General features: G+C 41.1%; 2 protein-coding genes across 19 annotated transcripts in view; one reads left to right on the forward strand and one right to left on the reverse strand.

The window, feature by feature from the left end:
* Positions 1-10,325, reverse strand: part of mapta (microtubule-associated protein tau a) — a 36,671-nt gene extending 26,346 nt beyond the window's left edge. For 2 of the 18 annotated variants that reach the window (XM_065949705.1, XM_065949699.1), the window contains exon 1: positions 2,277-4,728. In XM_065949705.1, coding sequence (XP_065805777.1) covers positions 2,277-2,510 — 234 coding nt within the window. In that variant the 5' untranslated portion in view covers positions 2,511-4,728. Of the gene's footprint in view, positions 1-2,276; positions 4,752-10,168 lie in introns of those variants that run through there. The other 16 variants (XM_065949704.1, XM_065949702.1, XM_065949708.1 and 13 more) reach the window with 13 other exon arrangements.
* A 6,200-nt stretch (positions 10,326-16,525) lies between these two features.
* Positions 16,526-21,081, forward strand: ghrhr2 (growth hormone releasing hormone receptor 2). The gene is made up of 13 exons (XM_065949969.1): positions 16,526-16,579; positions 16,887-16,983; positions 17,090-17,197; positions 17,973-18,082; positions 18,208-18,305; positions 18,441-18,573; positions 18,864-19,017; positions 19,098-19,158; positions 19,309-19,375; positions 19,624-19,709; positions 19,797-19,926; positions 20,647-20,688; positions 20,761-21,081. Exons 1-13 carry the CDS (start codon positions 16,526-16,528, stop codon positions 20,851-20,853), a joined length of 1,233 nt encoding a protein of 410 aa, XP_065806041.1. The 3' UTR covers positions 20,854-21,081.
* The last annotated feature ends 473 nt before the right edge of the window (positions 21,082-21,554 follow it).

The raw sequence follows: 21,554 nt of genomic DNA on the forward strand, positions 1-21,554 counted from the left end.
GTCTCTCTCTCTCTCTGATTTCTTACTCTATCCACTGTCTGGTCTCTAAGATAAGAGCATAAAAAGCCCAAAGATAAATCTAAAAAAACCAAAATGTTATTATCGTGCGTTTTATTAAATCCATCTTCATTGCCAAGCTGTCTGGAGCTCATCAATGTTTTCACCAGCTATTCTCATGTCCTGACATCAGAAGCTGCTCAATATGTCCAAGACTCAACATTGTGACAATTCTTCCTTTGAAACAGTTTTTATTGATCGAAAAAACCCAATTATTACAGATCTGACACCTGGAAGCAAACAGTGTTTTTACAGGAGAAATGACCCAAACCACTGTGTGTGAAAAATGACCCATTAACCATCTGGGTCATTTTAGGAGAAACAGATATTAAACTCATTTGTTCATCTGTTTTATGAGCGAAAAAACTTTACTTGTATATTAACTTTTGGGCATGTAAAATTTGCACTAAAGGGAAGTATAGCTGCACCTGTTACAGCTGTAGATTTTGTCAAAGTGACTGATTGACCCTTGACCTTGTCCAGAAGAAATCAACCTTATGTCCCAACATGCTCCTTCGATCAGCGAGACGTGAAGACTTCAAATCTCATAGAAAGAGGATTACATATCAGATTAGAGCCGAGCCTCCGGTTACATCAGCAGTTTTCAGTTTGAATCAGATATATACGGAGCTGTCACACAATCACTGTCCGACACACACACACACACACACACACACACACACACACACACACACACACACACACACACACACACACACACACACACACACACACACACACACACACACACACAAACACACACCCACAGTAACAAGGCGAGGCTGCTGCACAGAGCTTATGGTGTAATCAGCGGTGGATCCAAACTGCTCTTTCCCTGTTTGTATGTTTCTGGAGATTTTCAGCTTTCTGATGTTTATTTTCAGCCTTGTGGTCACTTTGGCACAGAAACATGACCCACTTTAATCTCTCAGCGGTCGGTTTATAAAGTCTGCAGAGACCCAGAAACAGTTTAGTCCACCAGTTAATCGTCTGTTGATAACAGGGAGATCAATCAGAATCGATTTAATGTTAAACTGCAGTAAATGTTTGAACTCCCCAGTGGTGGAAAGAATCTAAATAGTTTGACTTTGAGCTGTGTTTGGACTCTACTTGAATATTTACATTTTATGTCACTTCATACTTCTCCTCAACTTAATATATTGTCTTTTTTTAAAGTTATTTTTTGGGGCCTTTTCGCCTTTATTCGATATGAGAGCTGAAGAGAGACAGGACATATTTGAAGGAGACAGCGGGGGGGATGACATGCAGCAAAAGGTCGAGGCAGGATTTCGTTCTTCAGTTCTTATGACCACATGATGTTTTTTACCCATAACACAGAATGTTTACAGCGTTGAAATAGTTTCTTTCACTATTTACTCCTCCCTTTCAGCCGCAGTGTGCAGCACTTGATGCAATTGTCTCTTCACTGCCAGCAATGTCTAAACTGTTTCCATGGCTACTCCACCCTAACTGTTGCCGTGGTTACTCCACCCTATGAAACCCACTCTATACGGGCGTACTCGGCTCAGCTATGTGACCTTTTCTCTGTGTGTACGCCGTATCATCTGACCTTGGATGTTTAAACCACAAACCACAAACGGCATGAATGAGACAAAGTGAGACTTAAGTTCACTTTAAGAGAAAAAAGACAACAATGAGTAGGCCCCTCTGTCTGCTACCACGTGCAACAAAGTCATATTTTTGCATTTATTTTTTCTGTTACTGTGAAAAGGATCCAAAAGAAAGGCTAAAACTCCCCAATACATCCAGCTAAATAAAACAATAACACATTAAAGAATAAATATAGTGTCGAAAAAACATCCTGCTTCCCCAAATAGTTAATCCGCCACAGAAAGTAGTCCCAAACAAAAGTACCATTTCCTATTGTTGAAGTAAGTTAGACTGTTTAAAAAAACAGAGTTTATATTTGTGACTTTTTTTATATTATTGCAACTTACAAAAAGTGATTTAATGTGTCTGTATAAAAACTGAGCTGCATTTTGTTTTAGGACATTTTTCCGCCTCACATCAGTCTCTTGTTAGACGAGTTCTGATTGGTAGTTGTGTTTTTCTTTACACTGTAACTGGCAGAAAGTTACAGTAGGCTTCCATCCCAACAAAGTGATGTTTAGTCGACACAGAAGCAGCTGTTGTTAGTAGCCAATCGGCTTCACTTATTCCGCTAGTTCAAGCATAATTATTTCTGTAATTTCACTTACAACAACCTGGTCACCCTCATCGATCTCGTCCGAGCTCGCTGCCAACCTCTTTGCCCTGCGTTTCGCTATTTGTCTGGCACTAGTGCAGGAACACAACGTCCCCATTCTCAGTCCTGCCAGCCAATCACTGGTTGTCTCTGTTTGTTTTCCAAATGGTGGAGAAAAAAAAACGTCAAAGAGCCCAACAGCAGAGCTTTTTGAATCAGTGAAATAATCAGAGATGTAGGCAGCCATTCAGAGATCTGAGAGCTGGCTCTGCTTAGAGCTGAGAGGCACAGACAGTGAAGAGAGACGGACCAACATGGCGTTAGTTTGAGTCTTTTCTTAGGATTTATTTTTTACAAGGAAAATGAAGAATAATACTAATTTTAACATTTTAAAGAAATTGCATTAAAAAAAAAAGAATAGCCTCCAATTAATTATAAATAGAAGGGGGATGTTTGTGTGTCCCATTGAAACTAATGAATAGTGTACTCTCAGTGCTCGGGGGACAAGACTCCCATTGTAGCATTACACATGACAGAATCCAAACAACGAGAAAGCTGCGGCCTCGCCAGCGAAGGCGATCCTGACAATCCCTCGATTCCGCATCCGCGAGCTCAGGCGTTTAGAGAGCAAACAAAGTGAGGGGCCGATAAGAACTGGATCCTCCAGCTGTTTGTGTACACAGGGACATGTACGTTCATCTGCAGGAGGGTTATATTACAGGAGGCCGGTGTAAAGTAGTCTGTAAACAAGAGAGCATTTACTCTTTATCTACACACACAGTTTGTCCCTGATTGTGTCCCTCCACATGACTCACAATCATTTCACCTGCAGCAGAAAGGGAACGTGACAGCAGTCTTTGTCGCAGCTTCATGAGGGGGAAAAGGGGAGCTATAAAGGTCTGCTGATGTAGCTTGTTCCTCTCGGGGGCGTGTGAAAATGTAATCTTGGCAGCGGCCACCGGCCTCCCGAGCAAACCCCTAAGACGGCTCTGCGAGGAGAAGCTCGGTCAACACGGCTGTTGACACAGTTCCAAGAGCTGTCTGAAATGATGTGTGTGTTTTAACCACAAAATGTAGATTTGTGTGAAGGGGGATTCAGATTCAGTACACATAAACATTCATTTTAGTGTCTTCTCTTTGAAGTAATGAGCAGTTATCTTGGTCTGGGCCGGGAGTCAACAAAGCCTTAAAGGAAAACATTTCTCTCCAAACTGGAGGTTTGGGTTTTGAAAGTTGTGGGAGGTGACGAGGCATTTACAGCCTCACAGAGAGAGATACTTTTCACATCATGGTTTTAGAGCTTGACTCACATTGTTGACCTTTAATCTGCACATCCTGGACTTTAACTGCTCAGTTAGACCATCCTTTGTCTCTTGAGACTCATTAGAATCAATGAAGTATTAAAACACTAACAGGAGGGCTTTCATAGGTAACATACAGACTGGAGCTAAATGTCCCTCACAGCCTCTCAGAGCTCAAGGTGACCTCCTCAAAATGTCTGAAATCCCAGAAGAAAAGAAGGAGCCGTCACATTTCAGAAGCTGGAGAGAGAAAATGCACCTGGTTTGAGTCTTAGCTTCCTCTTGACTATTTCTCTACGATGATATACCTTTTCATACTTCACTGTTTGCATTGCCGTTGTTATCAACCCGTCTTGATGGACGCTACCTCAGCATATTTATCTCAGGCTGATCTGTGAAAGTTACCAAACATAATTTAGTTCTGCGCCTAAAATGCATTTAAAATGAGTTTTAAACTCATAAGCCGAAAATAATAATATTATTCATAAAAAGACTGCTGATTAATCAATTAGTTAATTTGCTGTAAATTGAGTAATTGATTATTTGTCACACACTCTAATTCTCTGTTTCAACCCTTTGAAATTTGAGGATTCACTGTCTTTGTCCGTCTTACTGGTCTCTCAATGTCTTTTATTTTCCTTTTAGATTACTAAATAAAAATGTGAAATGAAGTTCTGGTTCCAGTCCTTCTGAACATTTTATTTGCATCGATTTAGACAAAGAAAAGGCCGAACATCTCCATGTTTGAATAGCTGTAGGGCAGAGAATATTTAGCCTTTTGTCTCGTTATTTATTAGGATTGCATCATTGATTCCTCATCCAATTGTTTTAGCATTAAAACACATCAAACAGGAACACAAAGGAGTTTGTCTGATGTCGTGTTTGGTCCTGCCTTCTCACCGGCGCTGCCTGTCGCTCAGCTGAGAGGCGAGGATGCTGCTCTCTCATGCTCGGCTGCTTCTGTATCTCTGACCTACTTTCTGCTCCTCATCCTCCCTTCTCTCTTTCTCTTTCTCTTTCTCTCTGTCTCTCTTTCTCTTTCTCTCTCTCTCTCTCTCTTTCTCTCTTTCTCTTTCTCTCTCTCTCACTGCTTATCTCTCTCTCTCTCTCTATCGCTGCTTCTCTCTCTCTAAATCTTTCTCTCTCTCTCACTGCTTCTCTCTTTCTCTCTCACTCTCTCTCTCTCTCTCTCTAAATCTTTCTCTCTCTCTCACTGCTTCTCTCTTTCTCTCTCTCTCTCTCTCTCTCTCTCTCTCTCTCTCTCTCTCTCTCTCTCTCTCTCTCTCTCTCGCTGCTTCTCTCTCTCCGAGCCTCCGGCAGCCACACACTGACTCTACCTTTTCTAATGACGGCCCTGCAGAGGAGGGGGATGAAGGTGGAGCCCGTTTCCATTTTGCCTCCATCTAAACGCTGGAGGGGAAAGCATCTTTCAGGGCCGGGGCCTCCTGCTCAGCATCTGTACCAGCTGCTACACATGCTCTGTCACTTTCCACCTTTGTTTTCATTCCTCCAGGATGTCACCACACCCTTCTACCTTTACACACATCCTCCTCTCAGGTTAAACACCCTGCAGCCTCTTAAAACAAGACATGTGTTACATAATCAAGGATCACTTTCAGCTCCAGTTTGCAGAGCAGTAAAGGACACACCAAGGCTCCGCAATCATGCAGCATGGAATTCAAAATATGAGGAATTCTTCTCATGTTGTCATGGTGCAAAGTAATTAGAAACTCCAGCTGCAGCATGTTTCAATATGTACACATGACCTAGAGCTACCATCTGATCCCACACACACACACACACACACACACACACACACACACACACACACACACACACACACACACACACACACACACATCCATCGACTGGTGAAATGAGCCGAAGTCCTCAATCAGCATGGTGCCAATTAACTGTGTACAGGAATGCAGACTAAAGCTGTGGCTTTTCCTCTCCTCTCTTAACGAGACGACGCAATCAGAGAGACGTCTGAGTTGCTTCTTCTGGCAGCTCTACAACTCTGTCTGCGTTATCTTGTCTTTGGCCTTTTCCACATCGCAATGAATGCACCCATACTTTAGGAAAAAGCTCAAACGTCCCAAGAAAAACAGTCAAGGAATCCATTGGTCTTTGGAGCCTTTTTAAATTACAGCTGAGTAAAAATAATGTTCATTTAATGACAGAATTATGAGAGATATTATATTTGATTTTCCAAAACATGAGTCAGTATCATAGACTTTATATCAGATGTAGACATTGTTTAAGGGTTTTTAAAGGCAGGTTTAAGGCACTTGGCCAGCAGGGGGCAACTTCACTGGTTGCAAAGATAAAAGTTTTTTTTTTTTTCCCTCTCCAAACATTTTTCTGTTGAGTTGAAGGTCCCAAATATTACTTTAAAAAATAAACGACAGAGCAGGCTATGGTTTGTGGGCGAGGCTACCTGTGTTATCGACAATTTGGTGTCTTATCAGTGTTCGGTTTCACTGCTAGAAATTCTAAAAGGCTTCTGTTTTTCAGTTAGAAGCCTGTTTCTTTATAGACAAATTATCATCCTGTTTATGTACCTTGCTAACCAAGGTAATGTAACTTTGAGTGTTTGTCTTCTACTTTCTAGCTCCGCCCTCTCTTCCAAATATGGTCGCTGCCAAACTTGAGATTTTAAATTAGCTGTGTCCACCTATTTTGAAGAGTATTTGGTCATAAGTCCGGAGTAAGGCCTTGGAGGATGTATTGCCAATAAAATTGAGTGGAAATGAAATTGTGAAAGTTGCTCCAAATAATCTAAATGCGTTTTCTGTGAAATTGTAGTTTCTTTTACATTCTTGTTTTATTCTCATTAATGCTCATAAACTGTATTTGTGTTTACAATCTTTATATTTTAAGGCACTGCTTATAAAAAAAAAGGAGCAATCAATTAACCAACATATTGTTTCAGCTCTGAAGCTTCATGGTAAATCTGTCTAACTTATATAAAAAGCTCGGCTGTAGAAAAGTAATTTTGGTGATGTTGTTGGATTTGCCAGCCTAAGCTCCTCATGCAGGTCCTTCCAAAATAAGGCAGGCTGGTTGGATGCGGTCACTGTTGGACCTGAGCCTGTGCGTGGCAGTAGCCTGTCAGTGTTTGCTAAATGGAGCACTCGGCTGAAGACTCATTTCATAATGCATGTGTCTCCGAGGCGGATGACTCAGTCACGTCAGCAGACAAATTCAGAAAGGTTACAATATAAAGCCTGGAACAATGACAAGAAGTTGCATCTTTGTTTGAATATTTATTATGTTTTTACAGAATCTAACATGTCAGAATGAAGAAACTGACAGTCGAGTAAATCGATCAAAAACAGACAATAAAGCACTTAATAGTTCAAACCTGAAACTTCAAGGATAGGTTCATATTTTTTAAAGTATATCCCACGTCAGGTCACACTAATCCATTCTCCATGGGGGCTTAAAAATAAAACAGTTGGGATGTGCCAAAAACTGCAGTTCCTCAAGTGACCACTTGAGACAGGATCCAAAAGTGACTCAATCCCTTTTAGGACCCATATTAAAATACACTGCTCTTCTAAACCTGTTAACAGCCTGGTTCAAAAAAACAGTTTGGTTTCTTTTGCTTACATTCATAAAAGGAATGACTTTGTATATAACTCATCCATCTTTATTATATTAAGGCTCAAAGGTATCCATTAAAAGAGGTCTGGCTGTTTTGTTTGACAGATGGATGCTGCTGGCTGTCTCTAAGCTTCATCATCAGCTGTTTCCAGTCACTGAACTTAACCTCTCAGCTGTGTTCATCATACTTGTGACCTTTGAAAATACTTTAGAGTTCTTATTTTACTGAGCGACAGTCTGGGGGTTTTAGCCTTTTTGGTGACTGAATTCTAAGTTGAGCATTATTTTTTAGGAGTCTGCTTTTAGGAGCCATAGTGATAAGAAAAGTAGTTTGTAGTGAGTTAGCTATATTCCAAATACTGGTTTAGCTTCTTAGGCTAATAAACAAATAAATCTAGTCAGCAACTATCACAACAACAAAAAACTGATGTGAACTCTCTTATTCGCCAGCTAGTGTTTTAGCCGCGGGTAGAGAATGGATAGCTTTGATACAGACTCAAACTAGCGCTAAAAAGACTTTAGTGACATGTAAGTGGGCGAGCTAATCTCAGTTTTAGCAAGCGAGCCAAAAGTAATTATCACATTTACTAACCTGAAACATACTCGCTAACCTTAAGCACATTTACTACCAAAACTTCTAACTTCCGTTCCGTGGATAGCGGCCGAGATGAACTCCTTTTACAAAAAACTTTGTCCATTATGTTTATTAGCTACCTAGCTTACTTGCCGATTTAACACAAGTGAATAAAACAGGACAAACGCATGAAAAACAACTCCCCACAGTCACCGCTCGCTCAGGTCCTCGTTGAGAGGCGAGGAGCTAACGTTAGCGTCTGAGCGGCGGTGACGATGTCTCGTTTAGTTTCCTGACAGCTGATTCTCACCGGCGCTCGAGCACACTGCGATTCACACGAACATGAAACACTGAACGCATGTGATGTACAATGTAATGAATATTATTCATTCTATGAAGGACCAGAAGAAATGATGACCTCTAAAAACAAAATGTAAGACCAGCTAACACAAATTCAAGACTTTCAAGGCCTTCTTTTGACAATATTAAATTAAGGACTATAAGACTCTGGAGGCACTCGTTCTTTCCAGCTCCACCCTCTTGTCCAAAATATGTTAATTTCTTGTCAAAAACAAACAAACAAACAAACATCGGGACTGGCTTTAAAATAGAAGTCTACAAACCAATGGGTGATGTCATGGTGACTGCGCCCACTTCCTCTCTACAGTCTATGCTCCTCATCCTTAACCAGTAGATGGTTTCTGAGCACTTCCCAGCAGGAAGTAGAATATGGCCTTACTCCCTCTTATCTATGTTCCTGATGAAAGCTGATAAAAGTCAATTTAATGGGCTGAATGTTGAATAAACAACATGGCCTCCACACTTTAACATGAACCACAACTTCAGCACTCTTTATGAAGGGAGGGGTCCCTGTCTGCCCCTCTCTGTGCAGCATACCAGTCCATCCCTCCACTATCAACTCGTGCCAACACGCTGCAGAACCATTAACACAATGCCACTGAGATGTCTTTCATTTCTTTCCGTGGATCATCTGGACCGCTTGGAATGGCTTCCAGCTGCGGTTACAGACTACAACATGCCCGTTTCTCCCCCCTCCCCCTCCCCCTTCCTCCTCCTCCTCCTCCTCCGTCTCCTCACCGCTTGTAATGTAGGAAACTATCTATTCCCATGAGGATGGAGGAAAAGGTGTTACGGAACGAAAAGAGACCTCACTCTACTTAATCCGTGATGTCCACCAGAGCTGCAGCTTTTATCACCACTGACACGCAAACGGCGAATTAGAGCCTTTGTTTTCATTTGGCTTCGTGGTGAAAGGCTTTTCATGCACCTTACTGTGGATCAGAGTCTGTCCAGTGACCCGGCGCGGATTACTGAAGAGCCCATATGTGTCAGATAAGCAGCCCGGTTCACTGACAGCGGAGGGACGCTGCTGTGCAGACTCTGACATGAAAAATGGGCTTGGCATTTGCGCACAGTCGCCGCATCATCATCATCCATCCCGATTCCCCCCCAGAAAAACCCGCTCTCCAAATTATGAAGCAACATAAACATACATGGGGGAGACTGCATGCAAATGAAGAAATACACAAGGGAGGGCTTGTTTTTTGCATTGCTTTACATGCAGGGGAATTAGGTTATGGAATAAAAGAGCTCATATGTGTTGCACGTACAGCTCTGCTAGAAATCATTTAGGCCCCTCAGATGCAAAGAAAGAAGCGAAAGATCCAGAATAACAGGAGCGAGAAAAAAAAAACCACAACGTGAAGAGTCCGTGCAGCCTCACACAGCGCGAAAATCACACAAAGAAGAGAGGTGTTTACCACCGCTCAGTTGGAGTAAACATCAGAGAAATAACATTGCATTGTTGTCCCCAGGGAATCCTTTAATAATGAGATTATAAATATTCTGTCGGATTAGTGTTAGTGAGGACAATCTGCGTGCTGCGTGGAGCCAAAGCAGGACCTGCTCCGGAGGATGCACGATGAAGACATTTCTGTGTGTTTTTTATTTTCTCCTCCTCCTGCTGTGAAAGAGGAGAAAACATGCAGAATATGCCGTGTTTGTGGGGAGGTGACTGCTGCTCCTTCAAGTGCTGGAGCTGCAACGATGGCTGCAACAAAAACACGTTTTTCTTTCTCTTTCTGTTTATTGGATCGATGGAGACGGACGCGCGTAATAAAAGTCCCATTTTAGAGCCCTAAAGCTGCTTGCAGGAGGCTCTGTGCCCCCCCACATGATGCAATAAAAATACATCTCGTTCAAGTGCATGATATATCTGTACGTGCAAAACGCAAACAGGCCCAACCTCTCCACCCTCATGCAAAAAATATTAAGTGACAAGACGAATGCCGATGGAGGATTACGACGCAGCGTTTGGCGCACATATGAGCCGCTCGCTGGGAATGTTTCGGACTGAGATTTGATCCGTGAAATGAAAGCAAAATGTGTGTTCTGTCTTACCTGAGTGCAGACAGCGGTGTTGTCTCTTCAGCGGCAGTCGCTCACCGGGTCGACTCAGCTTCTCTTCGCAGTGCAACGGTGAACCGGAGGAGGGCGCTGCGGAACGAACTCTGCCTGTCCTGAAATGCAACCTGTCTGCTCCCGGCAGCCGTTCCGTCCATCTGCTGCCATCACACGCGGTGTAAACACAGACATGCACATTAAAGTGTGTTTAATATTACACGTTGATTCAAAGCAGAAATATGTGGATTTGTTAGGTTTCCACGTTTTTGATCTGTAGTTTGAGAAGATTCAGTTTTGATTAAAGTGCCACACCGGAGTGAAGAAAATAGTGAAGTTGCAAGTTGAAGTTCAAAGTCCTGACCTCAGACTCATCCTACAGCTTATAGATTGGATTGGATTGCTGACTGAGGGCCAGAGCTGCTCACTAAACATCAGTGTTGGCCTTCAGTGACTCCCTGCTGTCTGGATGGAATCAATTCTCTGGAGGAGGTTCAACATCTGCTGCAAACACTGAAACCAGAGGAGTGACAGCATGAGATGTCCATCACACACGTGTGCATACATAACAACCATGATGTTAAGCAAACACACATATCCACTGTCACATATGATATATTTTATTTTTTATATGGACTCGAGGCTTTCAAATATCCTTTCTCAGTTAATATTTAAAACATATTTTAGTTACCAATCTTTTGCCTTCTCAAATTAAATTCCACTCGAAGATCTGTCTGAAAAAATATATTTCTTGTTGGGTAGCTCCAAACATAGAAATCAGAGAAATAGGGTTAACAAACTCAACAGCAGCAGGACAGTTTTTTATTTATTTAAGCACAGGGTTTATATTTAACCATTACAGGAGAACAAGCATGCAAAATGATAATTAACAACTGAGTGACGTAACCTGACCTAATTTCTGGAACATGTCAGAGTCGTTATGCTCACTGGCTGCACAATTTAACACAGCGGTTCCCAAAGTGGGGGTCGGGGGCCCCCTGGGGGTCGCGAGACACTGACACTGAAGATGCCTCCCAAAAACAAATAAAAATGTGAAATGATTTAGAAATGTATATTATAACCACTATTTTGAAAATATATACAAAAAACAGTTGTTACATTTAAATTAAAACCAAAGGCCTCATGTGAGATTTGTGCTAAAAATTAAATAAATGTGGGAAAAAAATCCTTAAGATGTAAGTTTGTATACAACTGAATTAAGGTGTTTGTTTCTCTTTACAAATAAAAATGCAAAGACAGACTACAATAATAATTGTTTTCAGGCTGTTCTTTTGTGTTGTTTTGATGTCAGTGTTTGGATACGTTTATAAGTGTGTGTTAGCAGCTGAGCACAACTTGAAATGCTTTAACCTCCTCCAGGGACAGTGGGGATTCCCGGTCTCTAACTCCCTTATTATTTAGATGATCGCTGGCTTCAAAGTTTGGGAACCCCGGATTAAATAGACCTCTGTAGTCAGAATCACAACAAAAAAAAAATAGAAACTCAGGGCGCCTGTAGCCTCATTGTTAGCACATATGCCCGTGTACAAAGGCTAGGCCTCAAGAAGGGCGGCCTGGGTTCAAATCTGACCTGTGGGTCTTTTCCTGCAGGCCTTTCCCTCCCCCTCTCTCTATCGCTCTCTCTCTCTCCAATTTCTGACACTATCCACTGTCCTGTCTCAAAATAAAGGCATAAAAGGCCAATAATAATAAAAAACTAGAAACACTGTTTAAGGAACTATGCAAAAACTACTTTAAAAATGTAATATATTCAACACACAAACAAATGTTCTCTTCCCAAACCTCCTTCTCTGTTTCAGGTGTTTGGTACAGTCCGAGCTAAGGTGTTAGTATTAACATTATAGAGACCCCACAGCTGCATTAAAAATATAAAAAATCCTAGACTTAACAATATAAAATAATAAAAAGGTTCTTCATCATTTGAACAGGAATCAAGAATCTGAATCTGCTTTAATTGGCGAGTTCTTTGACAGACAACAGGTTATGAATTCTTTATCATGAACACAGCTACATTATTCATAAAGACAGAAATAGTCACAGAGTAGGTATAAAAGAGGAAAGCAGATCAAATCATCATGCATGGTCTGACATTATAACACAGATTTCACTGTTAACATATAGGATCTGTTTTGTTTCTGTGCACAGGAGAGACGTCGTGTCTGAGGGTTGATGATCCTGCGCTGATATTTCCTGAAGTTTCCTGAAACTCTGCACATGTTTGAGTTCTGACCAGAGGGCAGGTTGGTAGCCATGATTGTTGTTTTTCTTGTGTTGTCTAGTTTGCTGTTTGATTCAAAGCAGATGAAGAAGATGATGATGATGGATATGCAGAGAACAAACATGGGCTAAATGTCAGCACCAATATTCCCATAATATGTATCATGTTACAAAAACATCCCACATGTATGTCATATGCAGCACGCCTTAAGACAGAATGCTCAAATACCTCCGGTTGCATACATTTGCATCATGCAGCCCAGCATGTTGTTTTGAAGGCTTCTCTGCCTCCTGAATGCCTCTGGCTTTTTGAATTTCCGATTGAGCAGTTTTTCATAAACATTAGAGTTTCACGATATTGAAAAAGCAAAACGGACAAAGTCCAAGGAGCAGTTCTGTGAGAAAGTAGTACATCCCAACGTATGCATCTACTGTATGCAAAGTATTGTATTTAGTATGGGCAGCTGTGTTTGTTCTTTATTAAAAAGAAGAAAGCATAAAACTCATAAAACAGGCTGGATGATTTCAGAGAAGAGCTCCTGAGGCAGCTTGAACTTCCTGAACTTCTGCAGGAAATACCTCTGACTCTGTCTGATGCTCACTCAGTGTTCTGTGAAAGTATCAGTTACTGCTGATAAAGTATTGACAAAATGATGATTAGATGTTTATGAGTTGTAAAGATGTGCTCGCACGGCCTGATTTTTAAATGTGAAATATTCAAACAATCTGAATCAAATGTTGTTTCAGAAGTACTTATAAATTTAGAAATGGTATACATTTAATTCTGAATAATTTTAATCCATGACAAACAACTGTCTGACCATCAGGGTAAATAATCTCTGCTAAAACACCCCAAAAACTAACAACTAGATTCTAATCAGGATGCTTAAAGGTCACATATCCTCCTCCTCTTCTTCAGTGTAAATAAGTCTCAGAGCTCCTCAAAACATGTGTGTGAAGTTTCTTGTTCTAAATCCACTCTGATCCTGTATTTGATCATGTCTATAAACCCCTCTATTTCAGCCCTGCTCAGAACAGGCTGTTTCTGTGTCTGTACCTTTAAATATGTAAATGAGCTGTGTCTGACCACGCCCCCTCTCTGGAAGGGTTTGGGTGTCTCTGTGCTTTCTCACTCCATGTCCGATTGTTTACGGTGAGAAGGCAGACTCAGAGGGCAGAACAAACACCTAGCTGTGGGAGTGTCACCCACCTGGGGGAGGGGCTACTGCGCTTTGTGATGTCATGAAGGGAAATCTCCAAACGCCCTGTTTGAGCACACGTTTTCTAAAAAGTGGAGCAGGCAAGAGACAAGGCAAGGATGGACTTTTTAAGACAGGCTAGGGACACATGCTAGTGTTAGAGAAAGATGGTGAAGTGGATTTAGCATAACATGTGACCTTTAAGTTCAACTGTTTAAAATACCAGAAACATAAGACTGATTCTTTGAATGGCTTTATGTTTAAATGTTGCACAAGGCATTAAAAATGAAACAGAATGTTTATATGTAGTATTTTTTACATGTAATGGAAATATAATTTGAACAACCTTAAAGCTAATTGAGTGAAACTAAATGGAGTTACAGGTGGCTTTACTTTTCTTTAAAATGCGTACAGTAAGTGTGAGCAGCAGATACAGTAACAGCTCAGTGTGTCGGCACACAAAGGTCGAGTGTTGGCACATAAAGCAGAGGAGGCCTGAGGGACTGAACAGTGCACCCTTGTGTCACCCGTCTATCAGCGCGCCGTCTGTGGCCTCTCGCTGTCACACACTGAGTGCCAACTTTTACACCGAGTCGAGAAACCGCTCAGCTCTGGAAAACAGCAGTGGAATATCTGACGCTAAGATCTGTGTGGGAATGTGGAGGCCATGATGTGTTGGCAGATCAAGACTCTGTGTGCCTTCTTTACACTTTTCTTTCCTCCCCCCCCCCCCCCTTCTCTCTCTCGCTCTCTCTGTCTTTGGAAACCTTCCCAGTGTAACAGCTGTCCCTGGCTGTAGGGTTGAAGATGATTGGATTTATCCTGTGGTGGAGTTGACTGTGGGTCAGGTGCTGCCGTGGGATCCTCCTTAGGCTGAAAATCCCCTTTTACACACCCTTTAAATCCTCACATGGTCTGCAGTCTGTTTACCTGGAGGAGACGCCTCCGTGACAGAGGGGGACGCTTCACTCTGACAGGAAGTGGAGCTCAGAGCGGCTGAATAAGAACAAGGTTCAAGTTGGAAGGTTATAAGGTTGACATATATGTAAGGAAATGTGTTTTCCTGGTTATATCTGAATGAGGAGATCCATTTCACATACATGACGCTACAGTTGCTGATTAGCTTAGCTTAGCATAAAGATTAGTAACAGCCTGTCTGGCTTTGTCCAAACCCAATAATATCCTCCTCCCTGAACCTTTAAAGCTCATTACATAACCTTTTGTTTGCCAATCCTTCAATTGACTATAACAAAATAAATAAATAGAGATGACTGATACCACTGCTGTGTTTTCAGACCACATAAATATTAAAGGAGAATGTTTTGAGCTCTTAAAGTTAGTTAGAGGATTGCTCCAGAAGATCGATTCAACCAGCCGTTGTGAAACAGGCTGTGATGGCTGCAACATAATCCTCATGAGTACATGCGCCTGATCAAATTAAAACATCTTAAAGTTCAAGGTTTTGCCACTGACAAGTTCAAAATGTTATTTTTAGAGTCTGACATCATTACTGTACGGAAATGATCTGATCAACCCTCAGACTTTTTCTCTCCCGTGTTGTTCCTGCAACAACTCGACTCTCCTGAGACTTTTTTACTTGAGCCAGATTTACTTCTTTGAATGAAACTTTGAAAACTTACCTGATTGTTTTTGAATAATATTCTCTCGAGGATCATATGAGGATTTATCCCCCGCTGAAAATAGTCCCTAACAAATGCACAATATCCTGCCATTAAAAAAAAAAAAAAAAAAAAATTTAACGAGTCACTTTTATGACCTGTTTCAAACGTGCAGTCTGCAGGCTAGGGAACACAGAAGGACATGGCAGATTTGTAAAGTGTGGACCAAAAAAAACGGACTGAATTGATGTCTGGACAACAAGTCTGGTTTCTAACACTAGAGGGAGACATTGCAGAGTCAATGGAGTCCTCTTGTCTGAAAATCAGCAGTATGAAATCACCCTTAAAAAACTGTCTGAAATCCATGTTAAAGAAGTCTCATGATGTATCAAACCATAAAGATTTATATTTTATAACTAAATTCATTTTTGCATGATTTTAAGCAGACCAAGAAGAAGACGGGGTCCTTGTGCCACATTCTGTAAATGAAGGTGTTGTTTTATATGCTTATAGACATCTTCAAGAGGGAAACTATTGGAGATCTGCCAGGCTGTGAAACTTTCCTTCTTAATTGATTTTTTTGATGATTTGACAGGGATGATGCTGTGAATCTTTTTCTTAATAAAGCTGAAGTATAAGTCTGTATTTTAACGTCCCAGGGCAGAAGCCACCAACGATGTTTAGCTAATTAAAATTAAAGCTGAGTTTTAGAAATATGAATCTTTACTCTTTGTATAAGACACCAAACAACTAAGAAACAAACAACCACCCTGACACAACAGTTCACAGTAAATCCATCACTGTGTTGTGTAGGACTGTAGAATACTTCCTTGTTTAGGTTCCCAGCTTGTTTTGTTTTCCAGTTCAATATTTATTCAAATCTCCTGCTGCTGTGGAGGATTTACCTCCTGTGAATTATATAAACTAAAAACCATGTCATCATGTTAAAACTCCACTTAATGCACACACGTGTAAGAGCACTCCACATGTCAACAGCATGCATTATGCACCCTGTTTAGTATCTTCCCTCCTGCTGTTAAGGTGAAGCTGCAGCTGAGGTCATTCTCTGATGTCAGGCTTTGTTCTGTTATCTTCTGTTTCAAAATGCGTCTCATCAGTCGAGATGCACAGAGGAAACATCCTGAAGTGGAAACACTTTTTACATTTTCTAACTAAACTGAAAGACTGACTTCTTTTTGGTTCTGATTACATGTTTCATCCAGAGTGAAATCTTGTCTCCACAAACCTCTGGAAGAGTAAGAAGAAGTGACTTTATACTGGAAATTGAAACTTTTGAAAGCATGAAGTTCAGTCTGACTGCTGCTGTTTACATCCTGATCATCACACTGTGCATGGTAAGTTATTTAAAATAATCCAGAAATGTTACCAGATTATTAAAAAAATAACTGAGATGACAAACAAAAATCAAAATCAAAAAATATTGAATTAAAGTGTGCAACTGTTTGGGTGCAGATGGCCTAGCGGTTAAGTTGCAGCCTGGGTTCAAATCCGACTTGAGGCTTCTTTCTCTCTCTCTCTCTCTCGCCTGATTTCCTACTCTATCCACTGTCCTATCAAATAAAGGCAAAAAGAACCCAAATAAATCTTAAACAAATGTGCAACTGTGATATTAAATTAAACTTTAATTTATTTTCCTGCCAGGTTTGGTCGACTCACCCAGAATGTTCGATTGTTCTTCATCTCCAAGAGAAAGAAAACGAGTGTAACCTGGAGATGGAGACCACCAACAAAACTGCAGGTACCTGTTTCCTTTAGTGAAAATGTATTTAAACTTGACAACAAATTATTTTAAAAAATGGAGAAACATTTCCTCGATTTGTTTAAAAAGATATATTTAATGTCAGCCTGTGTGGTGGAGTGGGACGGAGTGAGCTGTTGGCCGGCCGCCTCTGAAGGAGAGATCGTCTCCGTCCTCTGTCCTCTGCTGCTGCTAAAGCCTGAAACTCCTCCAGGTAAACAATACGACATCATCCACAGGAGCTTCTCTGATAATGACATTAGAAATTAAATGTTTAAAGGTGGCATATTCTCCTCTTCTTCAGTGTAAATAAGTCTCAGAGCTCCTCAAAACATGTGTGAAGTTTCTTGTTCTAAATCCACTCTGATCCTGTTTTTGATCATGTCTATAAATTTCAGCCCTGCTCAGAACAGGCTGTTTCTGTGTCTGGACCTTTAAATATGTAAATGAGCTGTGTCTGACCACGCCCCCTCTCTGGAAGGGCTTGGGTGTACTTGGGCTTTCTCGCTCCATGTCCTATTGTTTACGGTGAGAAGGCAGACTCAGAGGGCAGAACAAACACCTAGCTGTGGGAGTGTCACCCACCTGGGGGAGGGGCTACTGCCCTTTGTGATGTCATGAAGGGAAAATCTCCAAATGGCCTGTTTGAGCACACATTTTCTGAAAAGTGGAGCAGGCAAAAGACGGAGAACATGGACTTTTCTCATCATTGGGGGGTTTGTAGACAGATTAGAGACACATATTAGAGTTAGAGGAACATGGAGAAGAGGATTTTGAATAATATGTCACCTTTACTTTTTTATTTTTGAAAATGAAGTGCATCATTGGAGCAGGTTTTTTTAAAAATGCTTATGCCCTAATTTCTAGATTCCTAAAAAGAAGATTTCTTTCTCTAGACTGTTTTATAAATTATTCTTCAGGTCTTATCAGCTGCAGGTTGAACCTCTCAGTTCTTCATCAGTGTCCTGAAACTTTTTTTTTCTCCTCAGTTCCAATCACGAGGAGCTGCACAGAACAAGGATGGAGCGAGCCGAGTGTGCCGTATTATAAAGCCTGTTACTATGACGCTCCTGAGGAAGATGAAGACATGAGGAATGAGGTACAGAAGGTGTAGAACGTCTCCCTCTGAGTTTAGTATAGAAGCAGTGTTGAGCCCTCTTAACCATTTCAAAGATTTGCTTCTTTATGCCTTCAATAGATGAATGTCTCTTTGTTTTTCTGCAGAAGAATTACTTTGACCTCCTGAAGTTGATCTACAGTGTTGGATATGGACTTTCTCTGGCTGCTCTCCTCGTCGCTGTTCTGCTTTTCTGCTCCTTCAGGTTGTTTTTAATACTAATCTCTTTGTACAGAATAGAATAAGATAAAATCATTTCAGTTTAAAATGAAATGTTTCAGTTATACAAGATATTTATGAACAATGCTTGTGAGTGTGACAACGTTTTATTTGTCTGCAGGAAGCTTCTCTGCACGCGTAACTACATCCACCTGAATCTGTTCCTGACCTTCATCCTCAGGAGTGTCGCCGTGTTTGTCAAAGATTTTGTTTTATTTGCAGACAAAAGCACAAACCACTGCACCGTATCTACAGTGAGTCCCACTGAGACAGACTGAAAGAGCAAACAAATATCATTATGAATCTGTTCATCGAGAAATTAATTACTCATTCTTTAAGATTTAAAGAAAAATACTTGTGATGGGCAGCAGTAGCTCAGTCTGTAGGGACGACCCAAATCTTGAAATTTGTCTGGTAGCTGCCGAGTTTCCCTTACTCACTAAAGCTAAATGCACCAAATCTGTATCCTCACCCTGGAGAAAAATGAATACATAAGTTTGTGCCTCCATATTTTAAATTCCTCTGTGATTTTTTGTCGTCTCAGGTCGGATGTAAAGCCGCCGTGTCGTTCTTCCACTTCTGTGTTTTATCAAACTTCTGCTGGCTGTTGGTGGAGGGTCTGTACCTGCAGACTCTGCTGATCTTCACCTTCACTCAGACCTCAAAGATCTTCAGGATCTACTTCTCTGTCGGCTGGGGTATGAACTGTTTTCATGTGTCTGTGTGTCACGTGTGTATCCTTATGTAGTTTCTCTTATCCACAGTCTGATTATTTCAGGGACTCCGTCTGTGAACGTTGTGATCTGGGTCCTGCTGAAAACTCACCTTGATGATGAGGGGTCAGTAATACTTCAACATGACTATCTTAGACTTGATGTGGTGGTGATGTGATGGTTTTAATGTGTGTGTGTGTGTGTGTGTGTGTGTGTGTGTGTGTGTGTGTGTGTGTGTGTGTGTGCGCGTGTGTGTGTGTGTGTGTGTGTGTGCAGGTGTTGGGACGACCTGGAGAGCAGCTTGTGGTGGATTATAAAGATTCCCATCCTGCTCTCTATATTTGTAAGAACAGTTTCTTTTTATTATTATACATTTATTTTAGGTATAGGACAGCAGGTAGAGTCAGAAATCAGAGAGAGAGAGAGAGAGAGAGAGAGAGAGAGAGTGGGAAAGGTCGGATTTGAACCCGGTCCGCCTGCCTAAAGGACCCCAGCCCCCGCACATGGCGCGCCCCAGCAGTGATTATAGTTAAAGCAAATAACAACAGGAAACAGCAACTGAGTGTTGACTGTTTGTTTTATGATCCACAGATCAACTTTGTGATCTTCCTGAACATCAGCAGGATCATCGTTCTAAAGGCAACGCAGATGAACCCGAGTGAGAAGCAGGTGATCAGGTAACTCTCACCTGTTGGCTCGTCCTCTCTCTCTCTCTCTCTCTCTCTCTCTCTCTCTGACCTTCTCTCCTGTGTCGTCTGCTGCAGGACGCTCGTCCGCTCCACACTGCTCCTCATCCCTCTGTTTGGAGTTCACTACACGCTGTTCGCTCTGATACCTGAACACGTCGGTGTGAAGCCTCGGCTCGTCTTTGAGTTAGTTTTAGGATCCTTCCAGGTAACTCGCCATGACGAACCGTTACTCAAAAAGACAAATGTGCAGGTTTACTTACTGTGTGGAACACCTGAATGTTTTTAATACAGATTGAAGCTTCAGTAAAAGATATAAGGGCGGGCACTACTGGTTATTATTATTATTATTACGGGGCCACTGAAGGGACATGGAGGTAAAGTCTAACTGAAGGTTTATCTCTAGAAACTTCTGAAAGATCTCCATAGAATTTTGAGAAATCCCCAAAAGGGTTTGAGAGATCTTGAGAAACTTTTGGGAGATCCAAAGAAACCCTTTCAGAATCCTGAAAACCTTTGGGAAAAAAAATGTTTCAGATCTCAAGAAATTCTTGTCAGAGTCTGAGAAATGTTTGCAAGATTCTGAGAAACTTTTACAAATCCTCACAAAGGTTTCTCAGAGTCTTACAAATTGTTCTCAATATCAACCCCACACTTTGTTCCTCAGTGTCCCTTTAGGGCCTCCGTACTTTATGAAAATGTCTTTATGAATTGTTGTGTCTGAAGCTTCCATGATGTTCTCTAACATCCTGATTTGTCAGTCAGTCCGTCTTTATTTGAGAACATAAAACAGTAAATCTTCACAGTTGAGGAGTTGGAACCAGGAAGTGTTGAGCACATATTAATATTTTATTTAAAAATATGTTTAATTGTACAAGTGAAGGTGTGATTACCCTCCAAACGTTTGTCTCTCTTTTTCCTGCTTCAGGGTTTCATAGTTGCTCTGCTGTACTGCTTTCTAAACGGGGAGGTAAGATACATGTCTACTATGTCAGGAGTTCAAATCAGAAGTGCAATAAAAAAAACAAAGTCTGTCTTTCAGGTACAAAAAGAAATTCAGGGCGCTGTGAGAAGATACCGGACTGACACAAAGGCAAACGACATAAATCTTCAAACACAAGAATACCTCAACTGAAGTCAACTCACAGAAGAAGAACACAGATTTCATTTTCAAGTTTTTACTCAACAGTTCGCTGACACAGGAAGCTGCTTCTTCTTCACAGAATGTTTTATCCTCTGATGTGTCATAGAAGTAAAAAATTTAACTGAACAGTACTCATTAGCCTTCTCTACATTTACATCATCACACTCTATGTACCATGTTTCATTTTAAACTGTAAGAACATCAGTTAATAAATAGATGAATTTGCACCTCTAAATGCTCAGCCGTCCTCTTTAGTCCCTCTCCAGATGTGTCAGTGTGATTTTAATTCTCCTTGTCGTCCTTCTATGTTGATAATTAAATACTGAATAGTGACATAAGATTTAAAGTTCCTCCGTTGTGCAAAGTTGTTGTGTTGTTGTCGTGCAAAGCCAGAGTCTGTCTATGAAATATTCCTCTGCAACAGGCTGACACCTAGTGGTCAGAATATCACATTACAGCTTGGCCCTGACAATAATGTTCTGACCTGTTTGTTTAGGCCCTGACAGTAACAGAAGGTCCACACAGTAAACTTGCTTTTGAGCAATCATTTTATTATCATTTCAGGAACAACGAACTAAAACTGTGACAGAAGGTTTACTTGTTGTCAGTCCAGAGGGAGAGAAACAGAAAGCTGAGAAAGCCCGGCTTATACAGTCTGTCCTTCCACTCAGGGGAAACCAGTCAGCAAACAC

This window comes from Labrus bergylta, chromosome 21, assembly GCF_963930695.1.
Source record: "Labrus bergylta chromosome 21, fLabBer1.1, whole genome shotgun sequence".
NCBI lineage: Eukaryota > Metazoa > Chordata > Actinopteri > Labriformes > Labridae > Labrus > Labrus bergylta.

Excerpts from the sequence above, each read along its gene's own strand:
- ghrhr2 (XM_065949969.1), top strand. The coding sequence starts at position 16,526 with ATGAAGTTCAGTCTGACTGCTGCTGTTTACATCCTGATCATCACACTG. Across the intron at positions 18,083-18,207 it reads ATGAAGACATGAGGAATGAG|AAGAATTACTTTGACCTCCT; the intron begins GTACAGAAGGTG and ends GTTTTTCTGCAG. Across the intron at positions 19,927-20,646 it reads TAGTTTTAGGATCCTTCCAG|GGTTTCATAGTTGCTCTGCT; the intron begins GTAACTCGCCAT and ends TTCCTGCTTCAG.